The sequence below is a fragment of the Neurospora hispaniola genome (assembly GCF_033458365.1).
Source record: "Neurospora hispaniola strain FGSC 10403 chromosome Unknown B0T23scaffold_15, whole genome shotgun sequence".
In the NCBI taxonomy this organism is placed as follows: Eukaryota; Fungi; Ascomycota; class Sordariomycetes; order Sordariales; family Sordariaceae; genus Neurospora; species Neurospora hispaniola.
In genome coordinates, this window is record NW_026944420.1 from 202,858 (window position 1) to 225,136 (window position 22,279).

The window sequence follows — 22,279 nt, forward strand, 5'->3', positions numbered from 1 at the left end:
TCTAAACGGTTTATTAATATTTTTTAATATATTAATCTATTACTGCAATTATTTTATAAATAGACCCTGGATATCTAATACCTACTAGGAAGGAATAGGAAAAGAGTTAGGGTAATTGAAGTACGAGATAACCTTACTGGCTATGTGGAAGTAGATATTCTGCTAGTAGTGAATTCGAAATCTGTAGCCCGCTTTATTGAAATATAGATTATTTATTGATAGGGATGCCCTTATTAATTATTGTAGATAGTAGTTTAGAGTTCTAAAAGGATTGTAAGGGGTTGTAAATAATATTAAGGATCCCCTTTATTAAGATTTCGCCCTATAATTCTAAAGCGAATAGAGTAAATAAAACTAGGTATTTTCCAATTGCTGTAGTACTAGTAAAGATTATAGGTAGTATAGGAACTAATTATTTGGAAACCTTGGCTGCTTTACGTTTTGTTTGTAGATCGGACTATAGTTCGAGGGAGCTACGGTTTTACTTTCTTCTTCTTCGGCTACGGTTAAAATAGTTTTTAAATACCGATACAATACTAGATCCCTAGGTACCCTAGTTCAAGTAACGCCCGCTATATTCATTAAAGCGTAGGCATCTCTATTATTTGTACCGTTCCTTATTCGGACGGCTATAGCCGTCCTTATCTAATTACTCTTCAATACTTTATTACTTAAGTTTATTATTTTATTATTTTATTACTTTATTGGAATAGTTTAATATAGAAAAGATAATAATAACCTTATCGATACCTAAATAATATCGATAGATATAATAAAGAATTTTAGAAACGGAAGGACCTAATATATTTTAACGTAGATTATTAAATACAAATACTATTTGTAAAATAGTTAATTAGAGAATTGCTTAGTAAAACGCTTTAATTAATTGTAGGGCTATATTATATATTTAATTAATAAGAGGCTAAGAAACTATTGTACGAAGACCTAACTATAAATGAACCGTTCTTTAATAGTCTATTCAGTAGATACGGATTATAAATAAGCCCCTTTAAAATAGTAAATATTATTTACCTTTAAATAATTAAAGTACATTTTAATAATCCTATATCTCCGATCGAATTGGACTTACCTTCTTAGAGAATTATACGGTAGGGTAATATATAGGATAATAGATTACTTAAAGCCCGGTTCGATTTGATATTTGTTAGGGCCTGTTTACTATAAGATAGTGAGTATAGATTTAATTTAGTAGCCGAACGAGTGTTAATAATGAGGTAGAAAGTTGCGGAATATTGTAATATTATTAATAAAGGAAAGATTAGGCCTAATATTACTAAATTAGTAGTAAGTAAGTTGGTGTTCGTGTATGATGGTGTCTGTAGAATTGTATTCGAAAATTTATATATTGGTGGTTTAGCCTATTTCGAATTAGAAAGATCGTATTCAAATATAAATATCTTTTGGAGACTTTAGATAGTATTAATATTATAATTTCCTATTTAATTAAGAAAATTTAAAAGTACTTTTCGTATAATAATATATAATTGGAATTGGATTTTAATATAATTATTTAGGAAACACTTTCTTTACTTTATCTAAAGGAAACTTTAGAAGAAGTTATAATTAATGAAGATATAGCGGGAAAGATTATAGATTATTATAACGATTAAATAATTGAGGCGTTTAATCGGCGAAGAAGAAGGAAAATACGCTAGTAGACTAAATAGAATAATAGGAAGTTTGAAATTATTTTGTATAAAGGAAAGTTTAAAGATTGGAAATTAATTTCCGGGCTAGGCAGTAAGGAATTTTGATGCTTTAGATAATTAGGTAATATTATAAATTAATTGCTATAGATAGGTTTTATTTTTTTGTACGAAAAGAACCGAATAGAGATCGTTATTCCTTCGAAGGGAAGAGAAAGATAGAAAGATTAAAACTATTAAATAATAAAAGAAATTATCTATTAATATTACTTTTCAAAGCCTCCCGTACTACGCTAGAATTTACCTTACTCTTAACTAGTAATTTTTATAATTTTAATTAGTGGTTATAGGCTTTAAGAAAGATTAAAATAAATATCGCCAATCGAAACTACTTTTACGAAATTGAAAATTACTACCTAAAATTATTATGAATTTTTGTATATCCCTTATAGAAGACTTTGAGCAAGCCGGAAATCCCGAGTTTTTTTTTTTTTTTTTTTCTGTACATTCCCCACCCTGAATTATAGCGCGAATATATTAATTGCCCTATAAACCTTTATATACTAGAAAAATCCAATCCCGGTCCCTTAATACCCAATTCCCTTTCCCGTCGAAGATACTCAACCCAAAGCTTTAATTCCCCTCCAAAGTATACCCTAATATAGAAATATAATAGGGGAATATTAATAATCTAATCCTCTGTACTATTACTCTGGCTAATAAGAATTATATTAGTACTTAGTATATTTATCTCCCAAGCGCGCTCTAAGAAAATAGAGTTTATAGAATAGTGTTAAGCCCTTCTATAGTGCTATATACAATTGCTACAAATGCCGTCTTTGAGGCTAGGAAGTAGGAGGGAACGGTATTCGGTAAAAGGATTTATAATTTAAATTTATTTAAATTAATTAGTATTACTATAGTATACTAATATATATTCCTTTCTAAATATCACTATACAATAACCATACTATAGGGAATTATTAACATCTAAATGAAAGGTTAGTAGGGAATTGATTAATAAGTAAGAATACGTATTTTTTACTAAAGATCTGAATAATAAGCGTTTTTAACTATTTATTTTATTAGGCTATATAGTAGGTATAGTAATTAAAAGGCTAACTACCCTTAGTATTAACCTAAACCGGATTTATAGTTAACTTATTAATAGTTATAATTTATTTAATTTAATTAAGGAATTATGGTTTGGCCCTAAAACTGTTGAGTACCTCCAAGAAAATTTCTATACGGGTGGGAAATCGCTATAAAAAGACGAGGTGTAACGCTTAGGGAGGATAATAGACTATATAAACCTTTAAATAAGTAATAGCTAATTTTATACCCTTTATTAGCGTGTAAGTTCCCTAAGTAATATTTAAAAGTAATAGTCCGTTACTAATCTATTACTAGATTTGTAAATGTATTTAGGAATTTGTAAACCTTTAGTCGGTCGTTATATTGAATTTAATAGGGAACGATAGAATAAAATATTAGAATGTAATTATTATTGACTTATAATTAATAAATATTGTTTTTATAAGTATATTAACGAGTATTAATTAGTTAGTAAATAGATATAGGAGGAAGAAGTTGTAAGGGATACTAGTATAGAGTAAATTCATTAAATTTATAATTAAATATTTTGATAGAAATATTTAGAATAGAAAGAGGGGACTTTGTGGAAGAATAAAAAGGTAGAGAAAGAAATAGAGTTGAAGGGAAGAAAAAGGAGGAAACGACTAAGGGAGGTGGGTTTTTATATTTAAACTATATATATAGATTATTATAAATGCCTAATCTATTACCCTCCACTTAGCGTAGGGGTATTTAGTTAGGAGGGGATTACTATAATAGATAGCTATTAAAGTAATTATTACTATTGAAAAAAAAGAGATAAAAGATTATTACTACCCTTAACTCTCGAAGGTTGTTATTTAAGTAATACTAATTTTAAAGGAAAGGATAAATTAATTATATTAGAGGTAAATACTAAGAAGTCGGATAAGTATCGTATTATAAGTCAAGCGAGTAGTAGTTTCGAAAAGATACTTCTAATATTTAAATCCCCTAATTGAATAATTTATAAAATATTTATATAATACCCTCTCCCCCCAACCTCTTTCCTACCTTTCCCTTCTTCTCCCTATAATAATAATATTAAGAAGCCTAAAACTTCTAAATACTTTCTTCTCTATTATAGTAATTCTAATCTAATATTACCTACCCCTTCTACTCTTCTACCAAATTCAATCTAATACGCCTTAAAATATTAAACGTCTTTATTTTCTCCCTACCGAATACAAATCAATCACCCATTCGAATATTATATTATTAATATATTTTTTAATAACTATACTTCTTCTAATAATAAAGTTTAAATTGGCCCGGCTATAGGCAATACAACCAGATCTAACTAAATTGATAGTAAGAAACTTTAATAACCTACTCGTCCTAATCTACTATCAACTAGCCCTACAATACAAAATCCGGTTAAATAATCAAATACTGGTAATTTTAATATAAAAGTAGTTAGATCCTTACTAGGCTATTGGTTTAAATAGACCAGCCAGGCCCTTAGAATAGCGATCGCTTAGAATATAATTAATAAAATACTTCGGTTAAATATTAACGTTACGCCTAAATTAATAATAAAAGTATTTAAAGGCCTTACTGAATAGTATGTTTACGAATATTAAGGGTCTTTTCCTCGTTTAACGTAAATTATTATTAATTAACTATATATTATAAAAACGAATTAATTATATAATTGGGTACTAAAATTTAACGGTTAGGATTTATTTTAATAAGTATATCTTGGCCCTCCTCGGGATCTAAAATTAAAAGGAGGGCATATACCTCTTTCCTATTCTAAATTAAGTAAAAACTAATAGGATTAGCGATTTAACCTTAAACTGCCCTATAAAGAATAAAATACCGATAAACTATTTAGTAGGCTCTTTAACTCTAAACTAACACCTAATTAGGCAGGCGCTTTTCCAACTAATAAAAATAATTTCGTAGGGTAGAAGCAGATCGTAGTCTACCTAGCCAACCTTTAGTATAGTATTAATAAATATACCTACACTTATATTAATAATTTTATTACCCTCCTATTATAAGTAACTAGAAAGAGGTCAAGAATAATCTTTATATTAAATAAGTATATTCGAATAAACGATTTAAATAGCACCCTAAAAATTCTAATTAACCTAGAGGATATTATACTATATATATAGGAAATAAGGTTCTAAGTAATCCCTATCTACCTTAAAGGATAGTACTTTGCAATAGGTATCTTTAATTAACTTATAAATTAATAGGACTATTATAACTCTAATCCTAATAACTCTATACCAATTTCTATAATAAACACCCTACTTATATTTTCTTATAGGTTCAATATTTAGGGAATACCCCTAAAGATTCCTAGAGGAATAATTATTCGGAAGATTAAATTTGCTATTTAACAAACCTAATAAATTTATAAATTAATAGTCGTAGAGGTAGTACGGATAAAGTTAGTAGAATATAATTTAAATTTTTAGATAATAATATCTAAAACCTAGGATTAAAGTACCGTATAGAAGGATTATATAATTTTTAAATAAGGTTAGAAAAAGAATATTATAGTATAATAATATTAAAGAGTAATTTATAATACTTTACGGATAAAATAATAATATTCTAATAGCTTACAACTCTTACCTAAAGACGAAAAAATCTATATTAACAATAATAAATTAAATATTATATTAGCGGCCTAAAATACCTATATTAAAGGATTTAGGGATAAGTTATAGCGTTTTATATAGTTAGTAAATTATATAGATTATACCTTTAAAGGAAAAAGGGTTAATTAAAAAGAAATAGAAATCTAGTATAGTTATTAGTTAAACCTAGGTCCTAACACTATTATAGACCTTCCTCAATTTAAATATTTAATAATAATACCTTCTATTAAGAAAGATTCTCCGTCCTCTAATTCTTCCTCTTTTAGCTCTATACCTTCTATAATACAACTTAAAGAAGTTAGAAGATTAGTCTCCTCTTTTAATAATATCTATTCGCCCCTACCTAAAGATCCGTTTTATAATTCAATTCCAACCCCGCCCCAAAGAATTATAATTCGCTTTCAAACCTCTAAAATCGTAAATTAACCGCCTTATCCTCCAACCTTATCTCGCCTAATAATATTATTACCTCTAAACCCTTAATATAGTAGGAAACGAAGTACTTCTATTCAATTAACTATTAATAACCAACTACGCTATAAATTAATACCTACTATATATAGCCCTCCTAGGGCAATTAAAAATCTTTTACTCTATACTCTAATAAATCGCATATAACTATAAACTCCTTTACTATTTAGGAATATAAAATATTTTTAATCGTTATTTAAAAGCCGAGCTCTATTTATCCTAAGGAGTATTAATTTATTAAATAATTTTAAATTACTAATAAATTTAATATAGATACTTATTCGGTTAAAAAGGGTTAATTAATTACTAATCCCTCTAAATTTTAAGAAAATACCAAATTTACCTACCCCCTCCAATTCCTTATAGTATAAACGTACCCCGTCTACCCCTATATTTATATTATAGTAAGGATCGTCCCCAGTAAATAAATTTAATAGTTTTTACTCAATTAGAGAAATTCCTATTGCAAATTAAAGCCCGAAAATTAATAAACCAATAGTAAAAGTACAAATCGACCCTTCTTTTTATAAATTCCAAATAAACTCTTTAATTTATCCTATCCATTATATAGAACGCAATCTAAATAAACTTCCTAAATATAATTTTAACAACCCTTTACTAAATATAATAAACTTTAAAGAAAGATTTAATCTTACTATTCATTTAAAACTATAGGGACCTCAACGGGTTATAGGAATATCCTAGGAAGATTATATTAAATTAGTAAATAATTGTCTTTTTATAATTAAATATAATAAAAAATACTTAATTAATAAAGGTAAAAGGAATTATAGAGGGAATAGGAATATTAGAGGAGTAAATTAATTATATATATATATAGTAGTAAATCTATTTAGTAGGCCTATTACAAATTTAAAGGGAAGATTTAATTTAGGGAGCAGGATGCTTTGAGGGTATATATATTGATTTTTACAATAAAATTTTTTCTATTTATTCGGTAGGGCATATAAATTAGGGATACACCTATAAAATTAACCGATACTAATCACTAATTACTAATATTAATAGAAAATAGAATATAAAAAGATTTATTTAATAAAATAATAGGTTAATAAATAAAGAAAAGAAAGGTAGGGATAGTTAAAAAGAGTAAGAAAAAAGAATAAAATATTAATAACAATTAATAAGATAATAAAAAATTATTATAATAATTATTATACTAAGTTATTAACTTAATTTTATATTTTTATTTAAAAAGACAATCTTTAAAAATATTTAATTATTTACTCTAATCTATATTTAAAGTATTACGTAATTATTTAACCCCTTTAAAAGGGATCTCAATTCTTTCTTTTATTATTACTTTAAATGAAATATCTATTAAGGAAATTAATAATCATCCCTATTACTTTACGAAGAAAGATTTCGAATCGTATGAAAGATAGAAATTTTTAATAAGCCTACCTAATTCAATACTTCCTACCTCGACTATTTAAAAGGTTTAAAAAATCACTTCTAACCCTACTCTAATTAAACTACCGGTTAAAATATACAATATACTAGTTATAGTAGTAATATTATTATTATAGTTTTTCTCTCTATTTTATTATTTAGGTCGGGTTTGTATTTAATAGGCGGCGTTTCGCGTGGAATATTAGGTAATATAAGGGAAATCCCTGCCCGGAAAGTTCTACTTAGGCTATAATTGTATTATTTTTATTTATTTTATAATAAATATAGTATAATTGTAATATAAGAATAATTAATAATATTAATAGAAGGAAATTAAATATAATATACGAATATAAGGTTATAGTTTAAAGAATATAAGTATAAATATAAATTAGATATCCCTATATCCGAAATCATTTCTTCGATACAAAAACCCTTAAGCTTGTGAACGATATTAATGCAATTAATAAATTAATATAAATTTATTGCTCTTAGAAAATAGGTACTATTAAAGACCTTAATAGTAATAGTTATCGAACTATTTTATTTATATAAGCAAAGGTACTACTAACGGCCGCAAACGTACAACCCGGCGAGGAATTCGTATTTATAACAGATTTCGAAAATATTACACTTACCCCTAATACGAATATTATATACAATAAAATTATATACGAAATAACCTATAATGTTTATACTTACCTAATTACGAGCTAATTAAATAAAACGTTTTAAGACTTCTTTAATAATTTTAAAAGTGTAGCCTATCCCTACCTTTAGGTATTAGTAAAAATAAAAATACCCTAAAGATTAAATCTATTTATAGCTTTAAAATATATAATTACAACCCTGCTTACATATAATATATTAGAATATTACTAAATAAATATAATATTTATAACGGACGTAGGATATAAATATTAAAAATAAATGAGGGCGATATATATTTCGGGTTAATTTTATTAAAAATTAATATAAATAGAAAATTTTATTTAGACTATATTAATTTAGAATTTAAGACCGCTAACTTCTCAATAAAATACTAAATAAAATGTACGAAGATGGTAAATTCGAGTAGATATATAGAGCGGCGCTATATAGTTATCCTTATTTTATTATTTATAGTAGTATACTATTAATGGGGTCCGTAAAGGTTATATTATAATTAATTTACAGTTATTAAATTATATAACTATTAGTAATTTATATTTATTATTAACCTAGGACTTTATTATCGTTAGGATAAGAGGCAAGAAGTTTGCTAATTGCTTTAATAGAAGTAATTTAGTATTTTTCTACTAAATTGGCGTTTACCCCCTATATTAAAATAGGATAATACTAATTAGCCTAAAAGGATTGGAACAATTTAATATTGTTTTAATAGGTTATAAGAATTAGCCGGCCTATATATAACAATTTATTAACCAGAAATTATACCCCTACCGCACTTTTACTATTGGATATATTGATAATATTGTAGTATTTAGCAATACGGCCGAGGATTATCTAGAGTATTTGGAAATTATCCTTAAACTATTTAAAGAAATTAATCTTAATATTGTATTAAAGAATTTATTTATTACTTATTTATCCGTTCGTTTATTAGGTTATTATATAGATAAATAGGGTATAGTTATTACTACCGACTATATTGCGGCTATTTAGAATATTTAGTAATTTACCGATTTGGTATCGTTGGAATATTATATTAGGCTGGCCAACTTTTTAAAGTGATTTATCCTATAATTTATTTAGAAGATTGGGCCGTTGGAAGAACGAAAAGCTAAGCTCATCGAATCTAGTAAAAAGGACGGTAAAATACTAGAAAAGAGATCCCCGGTAGTAAGAAAGATATTTACTAGTATATTAAGCTTTACGCTAATAAAATAGGAGAAAGAAGTATTCGCTATCTTATAAGATTAATTGATAAAGGAGAGTATAGTTTTCTACTATTACTTTAGTCGAATTATATTCTTTAAAATCGACGCCTTAAAAAGATAGGGATTCGGTATTATAATCTTCTATATTGAAAGCGATTAGTAAAATTTATAGTCAAAAAATACTGTCCCTATCCCTAAACGTATAATATAATATATTTACTATAATAATTCTTAAATACATTATATTACTAAACTTAGATATTATTTAATAATTCTTAATATAAATAAAAGGTAAGATCCTAGTTTAATACTTAGCGTATTAGTCCTTTTCTTTTCTAATAGTTTTGGGGAATTGAGTTATTAAGTTGTTAAAATTGTGAATAAAAGCTTGAAAATTATAGTTTGAATATTAATAAATATCTCTCTAGGCTAATACTCTTATTTCTTAATTTTAATAAATAAATGAACCTTTTAGGGTCCTTTTTTAATATATCTTTTATACTAGTCTAAAAGTATTAAATAGTATTAAGAATTGAGGATGTTAAAAATATATTATATTGTTTTGAATATTATTTACATTTCGAGTTATAGTCTTAGTATTTTATTGAATTTAAACTTTTAGGATACTCTAATCTCAAATACAATTATAATTATATTTTTCCCTCAGATTCCATTTCCTTAGTATTATTTTGAATTGTACAGTTTTTTAATTAGAAGGCTACCAAAATTCTTTATTTTGGCTAGAAATTAGTAGAATTATAAGGGATTGAAATTGGAGAAGTTGCGTAGGGGAGCTGGTAATGTAAATATATAGAGGTGGGGGGGATAGTATTTTTTAACCCTTATTAACTTCCGGCGAATTTATAATGTATTACAAAATTTTATAAGAGAGTATAGTCTTAGGGGGGGGACTAATACAATCTAGACCCGTAGTAATTATTATATATAACTGTATAAGGAAGTAGTTTATTACTATCTTAAAGTACTTTATATATTAGGAAAGGTTGTAAATACCTTTAGGGTTATTATAAAAGGTATCTCCTTCTTTTTTTATTAATAATTATAAAAGCCTACTAGGCTATAGTTATAGGTTTAAGACCGTTATTATAAATTGGTAATTCCTCTAGACTAATATTAATTATTATTAACCTCCTCTAAGGCTAAGGTAGGCTATAGTGAGAGAAGTTTACTACCTTCTATTAAATAGAGTAGCTTTAGTTAGTGAATTTATAAATAAAATTCTAAAAGAAATTATTAAACCGAGGGTATAAAATACCGAACGTTTATTCGACGGTAAAGAGGCGAAGTTTAATTTTCTTAATTAAGTAAGTATAGGAGAAGAGAATTGCGAAATTCTTCTTATTATTCTAGCCGGGTTGTATATAGGCCGGAAATTATATTTAATAAGGAGGTAATAAATATAAAATATTAATACGATATTAAATTTCTTTATTAATAATAAAATTATATATATCAATATTGTAAATAATAGTATTTAGACCCTGGAAATTGGCATTGAGAGTCGCTACCGCGTATTCCTAATTATAAATATAAAATTTAAGTAGATTCTAGTATCCGTTATTCCTCGTAAAGTACTACCAATTCCTATAAATATATTACCGGCCGTATATAATATTATTTTACTCTCCCGGTTAGAAATATATTTCTTATATTTTAATAATTTTAGATTGTAAAAGAAATTTAGCTCTACTAGATAGTTACTTACTTTAAATATAGGGAAGGGAGTGGTAGAATATTTATAGTACTCTCTTAAAGAGGAAAACCCTTAAAATAAGTAAAGGCTTTATTGTAAAAGTAAATTGTCTCTAATAGGAAATTTGACCTTTTAATCCTATATTTCAATCCTTTTCGTCTAAAGTAGAAATAAATATTCAATATCCTCGAATATTAATAATTATTTCCTATCTAATATAAGGTAGCTCCTCTAATATCTAAGGATCTTTTAATAATCCTCGAATCTCTTTAATTACTTTTATACTAATTCGTTTTTTGAATTCTAAAAAATTAAAAATAATCTATATAATCTTTAAGAGTAAATCCTTTATAGGAAAAACAGCTAATAACGGTATTTAAAACTGTAGAATTTAATAACCTTAATTTTAAACTCTTTCTCGAATTCTTTTATAGTAAAATTGGGGTACTTCTTAATAATTTCCGCAAATAAGTAGCTATAGTACGAATAATATATACCTAGGGGTAGGTACAGTAATATCGTTTTCATTACTAAATATTTTAATATTAAAGTAAATGTAAAAAGGGAATTCTTATAGAATAAGGGCGATAAAAATAAAATTAAGGTAAGTGAAAGGAGGTAGGTCTTATAGAATATACCTATATATAGTATACCTATATATAGAAGTAAGAAAGAGAGGAGAAGAGATACTTGTACAAAAATAATCTTATTATTATAATTTCCTAATTATATAATTAAAGTTAAAGGTTATAAATTATTATAAGCTATTATAATATTAGAAAAATAAAAGATGGAGAAGGTAAAAAAGGTAGCGTAGGGTATTAATAAATAGATATAGGCTATATAAAGTAGTTGGGTATTTAGTCTTAATTCTAGGTTTACTTTCACCTTAAGCTAAGCCCCCGTTTGTATAAGGTAATAAGTTGTTTTTTAATAAAAGAACGTTTAATAATACGATAGACGGTATCCAATTTAATAAGTATAGCCTTTAATATTTAAATTAATAAAGACCAAAATAATATTAGTAGATTTTCTATTATAGTATTATTTTTAATATTATACTTAATTATCTTCTCTTTTTCCATATCCTCCCCTATTAACCGCAATACCTTTCCAAAAATAATATAATTAAAGTACTCCTCAATATAGGGAATAATAATAATAGTTATAATAATTCGTACTAATTTAATTCTCGGATTTTAAAAGACTAATAACCGGCAGAGCCGCATTTAAATAACTTAGTCTTTATAGAGGGGAGGCAGCTTTTATAGAAAAGCCTCACATTATTATATATTCCTTCCTAATAAAAGTTACATTACAAAAACTTATATAAAGTATTAATATATTATATTAACGGCTAATTAATTAAAATTAGAAGCCTTTATTATTAGGGTTAATAATAATTCTATCCCGCTACTTTACGATACTATTAATAACGCAGCATTCTAAGAAGGCTTTACGCCGCCTAATTGGAAGCAACAATCTCAATAGCCGTCTTTTTAATTTAATTCTATATTTTAAATTTAATATATTATACGAATAAAAGCGAGATAGTAGTACATTTAAGTACCTTTAGGAGATATTTTAAAGCCCGTAAGCCAATCCTATATAAGGGCGATTTTAAGGCGGGATATAAGGAAAAAAGTATTTAAAAGTATATTTTTAATTAGATTTAATATTATTAACGGATTTTAAAGGTATTATTAAGAAAAGTACCCAGTAATTTAACAATTTACAACCGTAGGGTAATATACAAACTATAAGTCCAATATATTAGGCTTATAGTCTATACCTAGAGGTTTTCTTAATATTCTAAAGGCGGATACCCTCTATAGTTAAATACCTCTAAGTATAGAAAGTAATCTACAACTATAGGATAATATACGGGCTATAAATTTAATGCGTCGGGTTTATAGCCCATGCCCGGAGGTATACGTAAAAAGTTAGTTCGTATATCTAATACCCTATTAAATAGTAGTTACAATTGAAAATTATAATAACCATTTAATTTAAACTATATTATACTATTTCGAGCGATCTTTATCGATTAATTCAATAATTAAATGTAATGCGGAATATTATTTACCTACTTCACTACCAATAACGACGACGATTTCGTTTATCTAGTTTATTATAAAATACCTCTAACTAATAAAAGTAACTAATATGTTAATTAATATTACTATTTACGATAATAGCCGTCGGTTATTATCACTAATTATTAATCTATTTATTCCATTATTGCAAAATAGTATTATAGATTTTACTCTACTAAAGCGAATTATTTAAATACGCCTCTCCCCAACCGACCGCGAATTAGATTCTCCCTTTATTTTAATTCTTAATTTACCCTTATTTTTTTAAAATAGTAATAAAGATACGAGCGTCGTAGTGAATCCTAAGATCTCAATTAGTTTTGTAATAATAGAGAGCTCTTTAATAATATTCTTCTCTTTTGTAAGCCTAGCGCTTTATTCTACCGGCCTCTAACTCCTACCCTCTTAATCTCTATAATCTAGACTATCTACTTTTTAACGCTAAATTTTATTAATACTAGTAAAGGCTATATTATTATCCTAAAGAAGGTAGTCCGTACTATTAAATAATAATTTCGCGCTACCTATAGAATACTTAAAAGTTTTAAATCCTTATATTGAGAAAGACGAGACTAGTAATAGTATTAAATTAGTATTTAAACCGCCGTTTCCCTAGCCCACTATTAAATATACGTATCGCAAATATAGGGTAGTATTTCGATCGAGAAATGCCCTCTTTAATTATATTTACTCGAATACGTGCAAGCCCAGCACTTTAGAGCCCGTTACTTAGAAGCCCGGCACTCGAAAGTTTAAATTAGCCACCCCTAGCTTAAAATACTCTAATTTACAATTTTTTATTATTATAATTAATAATACCCCAGCCTACTAGACTATTCTAATTAACTAAAGTACCTTCAAAACCCCTATAGAGCCACTTCTAATATTCGACTCTCTTGCCGCTTCTCTTCCTCCGTAATTACAATTACGAAGGCGCTTACTTCTTATACTCCTAAACCTAAGTTCTAATTCCTATAGCCTATTTATATTAATTAAAATTCGGCTAGTCTCGCAGCGTAGGAATAAATCTCCTATTCTGTAGGAATTTAGTAATCTTTTAATAGAGCCGCCTATTCCCCTCTCCCTAGGTAGTAGCCTAATAATTATAGTAATTAAATATAACGAGGATAATTAACTCTATACTCCTAATAATTACTATAGTAATAAAAAACTCTTAACCCTATACGGCTATTGTACTTACCGCTAGAATTTTACTTTATAAAACCTCCTCTTTATTTACCTTTACGACTATAGTTATTACTACTTAGAGATTAGTCCTTTGAAATCTTTTAAAATAAAAAAAATATTAATTAGTATAATAGTAAAATAATCCAAATAGACTTCGGTATATTTAGAAATGTAATTAGTAAATTTACTATTGTAATTTTTATAGTATAAATATTACTCCCCCTCCCTCCTTCTCCCTTCTTTTTTATTTATTTATTTAATAATAATATTACTCCCTTTTTTATATACGGGTAATTATTACTATAAATTAAACGGTTCTTAATAATAAATTATTATTACTAATTAATATAATTATTACCCCCTTTACTAATTCCCTCGCTAATTTTATATAATTTTAAAAATATAATTATTATTCCCTTACTAACTCTTTAAAGTTCGTACTAATTTGTAATAATTATATTAATTTCCCTATTAACTCTTTACAATTCGTACTAATAAGTTAGAAAACTCCTATTTATACCCCTTTCTTTCTTTTTCTCTTTCTATTTATTTATAGAATTAACTTTCTTTATAGTTATAGTACCTTTAAATACCTCTCCCCCCTCCCCCCCCCCCCCCCCCTCTCTCTCTTTTTCTCTCTCTCTCTTATACTAACTACCTTTTTAAATATTAACCTCCTTCTTAATACTCTCTTCTTTATAAATTTTAATTCCCCTAGTCCGTTTACTAATTAGTTAATTAATTATCCCTAATTACTATCTGGCTTCCCGGAATTCGTTAGAAGTCCCCGGACCTCGATTATTTTTACTAATATTATACTAGTATATCCTAATACGCCCCGGAATATTCCGGACGGATAGATTCGTTATTAGAGAATTAGAAATTATTAGAGGAGGCCTAAAATTTATTAAATAAGACTTGGACGATTAGGTTTATTAAGGTATAATACTTTCTTTTCTCGTATAAACCGGTATTTAATAAGGAAATTTAGGAGTTTCTATATCCTTTTATATTATATTATAGCCTTTATTAATTATAATAGTTTAAATTAATTAGGCTACTATAGAGGCTTCCTTATTATACCTAGTCTAGGCTCCTAAATTGCCGTACCCGGGTTACCCTATAATTTATACCCTAACTCTCTTATAATATATCCTTTCTATATAAACGGCTAATTAAAAGCCTTCCTTCCTTCTAATAGCATCCTTCTTATACCTTCTAATATTATTATTTCTTTATAAACTATATAATATCTAAATAATATCTTTATTTTTAATAGAATCCCTGTATTATTTCTTTTTACTATTTAAAAAATAAATAAGCAATATAGAATAAATATTTTAGTATATTAATAAATTATATATTCTTTCCCGTACCTCCCTTACCCTTATAAATTAAATCCTTCTAACTATTCTACTTCTAAAGGTCCTATATAATAAGTATTAGGGGGAGGGAGGGGGGGGAAGAAAATTTAATACCTAAAACCCCCCCTAGTATATTATATATATTCGAAAGGGTACGAATTTAATAAGGTTTAAAAAGGTAGGGCCAAAGTACGGGTATTATATATAATTAAATAATAAATTATAACCCCTTTACTAAATTAGCTATTACTCTACTATAATTTATATAAGGTTCCTTATTTCCTCTTAACTTTTTAAATCTTCCTATCCCCTCTACAATTTAATCCTAGGTTTATATCTATATTTATACCCGTTTTTAACCTTTTAATTTTACTAAACCTTTCTATATATTAACCGCTTTATTTCATAAATATATTGCATATATCCTACTAATACAATATATATTTCCTCCTACTATATACTATTATTGCCTTTAATTCGAGTTAATTTATAATAGAAGCGTTTCAAAGCGAAATCGAATTTATTAAAGGTTAAATTTAATATTTTTACAATTTTACTTAAATTAATTTAGAATTTACTCCCTCTTTTCTTCCTCGGACTAATAGTATTTCTAATATTATTTAATAAATTTTTAAAGTCTTAAATCGTATTAATACTAAATTTAATAAATTAATAACTATATTCTTAATATCCTTACTAATACTATACTCAACCGATATTATTAATTCTTATATCCTAAATCTTAAAGATAGTACCCTTAAACTATTAATTAAAGACGATTTCGGATATAATTTTATTACTAAATTTAGTAAATTCGAGAGAAACCCCTATTTCTATAGGAAGGTTCGTATATATATTATAGACCTAAATATCAATTAGAAAAAAATCCTTAAATAAATTTAATTGTTTGTAGATTATAAGTAATATGTTGTATAATACTAACGGTACAATAATAGGATATTACGGCTATACGTTACTTCTTCGAATAAGATAATTCCCGTTGATTTCGATTTCGAGTTTAATCCGTTTATATATAACGAAGTTAAAAAGTCTTAGAATAATATAGTAGTAAATCCGCCGCTAAAAATCCAAAGCTACTTCGTCGGCTTATTTAAAACCTTTAGAACGCTACTTATATTACTTTTCCCATCCGGCCTACTATTAATACTCGGTAAATTCCCTAGAATTAATACCTTATATATATATATAAGTAAAAGAGGCTCCGGAACTGCTTTCTATTATAAGGATATATAATTATATTCCTATAATTTAAATATTTATAAGTAGAAACTTTAGATAATAATCGACCCGGATAATACTATTAAATTCGAAAGGATACTTACAACCGAATAACTATTTTATAAATATAATTAGTCTATATAATATTTAGATATCCTAGTAAGCCTAAAGAAGTTTCGAGAAAAAAGAATTAAGTTTAATATCTTTTACGCTAGCCCCAGCGACCTAGTTATTATATAGCTATAATAATATTATATAATTTTCAATTATACTCTATTTCTTACAATAGCTACTAATTACACCCTGCCTAGTAAAGAGGCAATTCTACTTAAGTAGGTTATCTATCTAAAAGATAAGTTATATAGTCTATCCTATAGTAACTTCGAAAAAATTTCTAAATTCCCCCCTAAAGAGAAACGGAAATTAAGTACTGCCCTTCTACTATACTATAAAAGGTTAAAGTTATATTACTCTTAGAATACCCCGACCGTTTCGCTATAAAGTAAAAGGAATAATAAAAAGTAAATAATTCTTTAATAGTAAAATAAGGGGGGGTATAGGAGGCTTTATAAAGGGGGTAATAAGGAGGATAGACCTTCTAAAATTAATAAAGAAAATAAATTATTTTAGTTTTAATAAAAGGAAAAAAGGTAGAGTTAATAATAAAGTAGTAACTATTATAGGAGGGGGAGTGGAGGGGATAGTAACGAGTAGATTAGTAATTAGAATAATAATAATACTACTAATACTGCTCCTTTTAATTACGAAAATATTCAAATAAACTATATCCTAAATATTAATAATAATTTGGTTAATAACGATTAAAACGCCGGTAGGAATTTGGCTAATTATATTCTAAATACCGGTAAAGATTCTACCTACAACGATTAAAATACCGGTAAAGCTTTAGCTAAGAACCTTCTAATTACTAGCAAAGATTCTACTTATGATTTTCTAAATATTAGTAAAAATTCGGTTAATAGCGGTTAAGACGCTAATAGGGATTCGATTAACTATATTCTAAATACTAGTAAAGTTTTTATTTATAATATTTAAATTATTAGAGAATTTAAAATAAATAAGGAATTTATAACCCTTACTATAAGTAACGGGATTCGGGCCTTTTATATAATTATCTAATATTTTAAAATTTATTAAAGAGTACCGATTCTAGAGAATTTTAAATAATTAGTAGAAAACGACTTTCCTACTAATATTCGTTACTTAAATACACTATAATAAAAGGCGATGGATTAGACGGCCTTTTCCTTAATCCTTCAATTACTTATATATATTAGACTATTGGATATACTATATAATAGTTAAGATTGGACATATACTAAAACTTTAAAATTTATTTTAATTAATGAAATAAAGTATAAGAAAATTAGCGATAACGTATTATATAATCGAAAGATGAAGCAGTGTGTGAATAATAATATAGGATTAATATATTTCTTACTTTATTTTAGAATTTATAGAGGGAATGTTTCGTATAGGAAGTAGAATAAGGTCGAATTTAACAATATATATTAATATTTTGAAGATGGGTATAGAAAGGATAAGTTACTAATTTTGAGAGAGATGGGCAAAGAGTTTGTGGAATTTATATAGGAGGGAAAGTAATTTTAAAAAAGGAAGTTCGAAAGACTTTTAAATATTAAATTAGCGGATATAGAAGTGGAGGAATTATTTTTATATTTTAAAATAGTATAATTATAAGTAATATTTTTCGTAATTTATTATTTTTAATTATTATTTAAACCTCTCTTATATTTATTTTTTATTTTAATAATTATTTAAAGTAGTATTTAATTATAATATATATTTTATTATTTTTAATATTACCGAAAGCGGATTCGGTTGAACCTTTACTCTACAAATTATATAGATTCGTAGTCGATATGGAGGAGGAACCGTAGTAGTACTTCTATATAAACTAAAACTACTACTTATCTCTCTTCGGCCGTCTCCTACCTTTTAATTTCTACTAACTTATACTACCTCTATTTTTAATAATATACTAGTACCGAACGCTCCTCCCCGAAAATATATTTATTTATAACCGTACCTAAGATTGCTACCCCTGCTAGTTTTATATTCTAGGCCATATTATTCAAATAAGATACTTAAAATTATTAACCTTAATAGTAATATTATTGCTAGGTCCTACGGCCTATAACGTTAGAAATTCTTCGTTAGTAGGTACTATAGAAAGGGGCTCTTAGGCTAGGCTGGTTTTTTAGGGATGATAGTGAGCCTAATTTAGGCGTATTACCTAGTCTAATTATAAATTGGAAGTAGGTATTATTAATAGATATTGGGCGAACCTTAATAAGGATAGGTATTTAGGGAGTTGTAAACTTCTTATTTTCGTTTTAGCTAATTTAGTGTAGAGTTTGAAACCTATTTCGTCTTTGTTATTAATTTGAAATAGTAAGAAAATTATAATAATAATACTATTATAATTAGTATATTGTAGAGAACCCGCAGTCCCTTAGCTATTTGCTTAATGAGGGCGGGGTAGGAGGTGATTTTTAGACCTTTTAGATGGCTAAGACGGGAAGTATTGAATTAAATGAATTTAGAGGTATAGAAGTCTTTTATTTATTAAGTAATTCGAAGCCTTCTCCTTTTTATTAAAGGATAAGTGTAATTATTAACCTTTTTAATATTATTTAGGTAGTTTAGGATAATAGAAAAATGAATAAAAACCCTTAAGAAAAGCGTTAATAATTAGAGGTATATAGGTAGGTAAGGTAGGTATTTACCTATATAAACTTTATAAGTACGATCCCCCAAAGTAACCTTTCTTTTAAATTTGTATAGAGATTTATTAAAAGTGAACGGGAAATAAATTTATTGTAAGAATATAAAGAAATTTAGTTAATTATTATATATTAGACTTTTTATTCTTCGGCGTTGCGTTTATTCTTCTTTATTCTAGATTTCTATTTATTTAATCTCTCCTCTCGCTCTCTCTCTCTTTCCTTAAATTAATCTTCTTTGCTTATAAACGACCCTCTACCTTTCAATTTCTCTATATAAATATATATTATCTTTAATAATCTATTTAAATTATATATTTTAGGATTTATAATACTACTTCCCTAAGTAATCGCTTCTCTAAAGTTAGGCGCGTAATAGTACTCTATTTTATATTTTTCTATATTATCTATTACTTTTGTAGTAATACGTAGGTTAGTGTCTACTTATATTTTCTTAGGTAGTATAAAGTAATTAATAAATACTTACGCGTTAGTTATAAAGCTAATTAGTTCTATAGGTTCTTTCTATTTTTCTACCTTAAAGGTACTCTTCTAAACTCTTAGTATTATAGGAGTTCTATTTCTCTTTTTAATTAAAGAGAGGGTCGAAGAGGGGGTCGAAGTTCTTAATTATAACGTATCTTCTCTCTATCTTCCCAAGTCTATACTACTAAGATCTCTTTTAAGATTTATTATTTTATTATTTCTATTTATAGTATATAAATAGTTAATAGGCTTATAATTAGATAGTTTCTCCTATTAGGGGAGATTGTAAAAAAATTCTTTAAGTATTTAATTATCCTAATTAATAGTTTCTCCTTATAAAGGGTGCCTTCGTAGGTACTGTATTAAACCTTTAAAATAGACAGACTTTTACTTTATAAGCTTATCGTAATTAGAGGACCTTTATATAATTAAGTAGATTTATTCCTTTTAATTCTTAGTTATAGGGGTTACTTACTATTGAATAGTCCTTAGAATATTATAGGTTACTCTTATTTATTACCTAATTATAGCTAGCTCTACCTATTCTCTATTAAGGATTTAATTATAGAATTCCTAATACTATCCTTCTTCCTATTTTACTAAGTCTATACTTAGGGGATCCTTTCTAGGGGTATTAATAAAGAATAATCTAACCGCTTTTAAATATTAATAATTATAGGACTATTTTAAAGTTTAATATAAGAAGGGCACTATCCGCCACCTAACTCTATTAACGATAGAGGGGATCCGGTTACTATTAATATTTATATATATATAGTTTTCTACGGAAAACCTTATATATACTTCCTTTAATATAGATTCCCTATCTTAATTATAGTTACTATTATAAAAGAATTAATATAATTCTCCTTAATCGAAGATAGTAAATTAAAGGTAGACGAGTATTTGAATTAGAATATACTAGAATTTTATTTTTCTAATTGCGGTTTGAAGGGGCCGGCTAACTTTACTATTAATTCTAACTAATTCGCCGTTATAAACCTCTATAATATTATTTAGAATATAAATACAGTCCTTATAATATTTTAATATTTAATATAGAATTGCTATAATTAATATATTTTCTAAATAGTTTTTTATATTATTAGTATACTATAAATTAATTAAGCCTAATATAATTAATTCCTACTTTATTTTAGGTATATTTCTTCTTATAGGCTAATCGAGGGGTAGGTCGATAATATCTTCTCTTATAGCGATTTAGAACGTAGGCTTATCTAATTCGAATATAGTAATTTTGTAGGTAAGGGATTTGTATATGTTAATATATATATTTTTAATAAGTATTACAAATCTCCAATTAGTATTTTCGGAATAAGGCTTTACTCCGTTAATTTTAGGAGGATAAACTTTGCTAAACTATAGCGGATACAATAATTATAATTAGACTTCCTAAATTTAATATTATATATATTAAAAGATACGTATAGTATTATTAGGAGGCAATTTAAAAATAGTACTTATAAGGTAAGGTTAGCGGTTACGAATAATTAAAGAACTTATAATAATAAATCTATTATTAGGATAGAGGTAGGTAGGTAAATAAAAATTTTCTTAATTAATTTTAAAAATCTTAATAGTTTAGATTAATATATTTAGAGAATAGAAGGAAGAAGTTTAATTCTTCCTAATTATTAGGAAAAGAATAGGTAGGTAAGTAGCCTTATTATATATAGATTTTAAAAGAGGTACTTTAATTTTAATTATTCAATAATTTATACTTAATTAATTACTAGAAAAAGTAATCTCGAATATTCAATCGACCTATATAATCGCCTTATCTTTTAAAATAGAAATAAATCTAGTAAATAACCTTATATAGGACGAAAAAGAAGAGAAAGCTTTCTTCTATATAACCGGGCTGCCTAGGCTAATTATTAAAGTTCCTAAACCTTTAAAGGAGATTTTCTTTTACAAATCCTAATATTTAGATTAAGTATAAATATAGTATTCTTATAACTTTATATAGGACGAAAAAGAAGAGAAAACTTTCCTCCGTATAACCGGGCTACTTAGACTAATTATTAAAGTTCTTAAACTTTTAGAGGAGATCTTCTTTTGTAAATCCTAATATTTAGATTAAGTATAAATATAATATCCTTATAACTTTATATAGGACGAAAAAGAAGAATAAGTTTTCCTTTGTATAATTAGGCTGCTTAAGCTAATTATTAAAATTCCTAAACCTCTAAAAGAGATCTTCTTTTACAAATCCTAATATTTAAATTAGGTATAGATACA

General features: G+C 26.2%; 1 protein-coding gene across 1 annotated transcript; it reads left to right on the top strand.

The window, feature by feature from the left end:
* Positions 1 to 19,011: 19,011 nt before the first annotated feature.
* On the top strand, positions 19,012 to 21,783 carry B0T23DRAFT_400456 (uncharacterized protein; the record flags this gene model as incomplete). The annotated part of the gene is made up of 17 exons (XM_062838485.1): positions 19,012 to 19,017; positions 19,236 to 19,286; positions 19,514 to 19,522; positions 19,593 to 19,627; positions 19,855 to 19,877; positions 19,954 to 19,959; positions 19,990 to 19,999; positions 20,050 to 20,075; positions 20,131 to 20,168; positions 20,344 to 20,367; positions 20,397 to 20,422; positions 21,178 to 21,207; positions 21,271 to 21,281; positions 21,469 to 21,505; positions 21,562 to 21,568; positions 21,715 to 21,726; positions 21,775 to 21,783. The coding sequence occupies 17 exons, from the start codon at positions 19,012 to 19,014 to the stop codon at positions 21,781 to 21,783; spliced, it is 360 nt and encodes a 119-aa protein (XP_062687702.1).
* Positions 21,784 to 22,279: the final 496 nt, after the last annotated feature.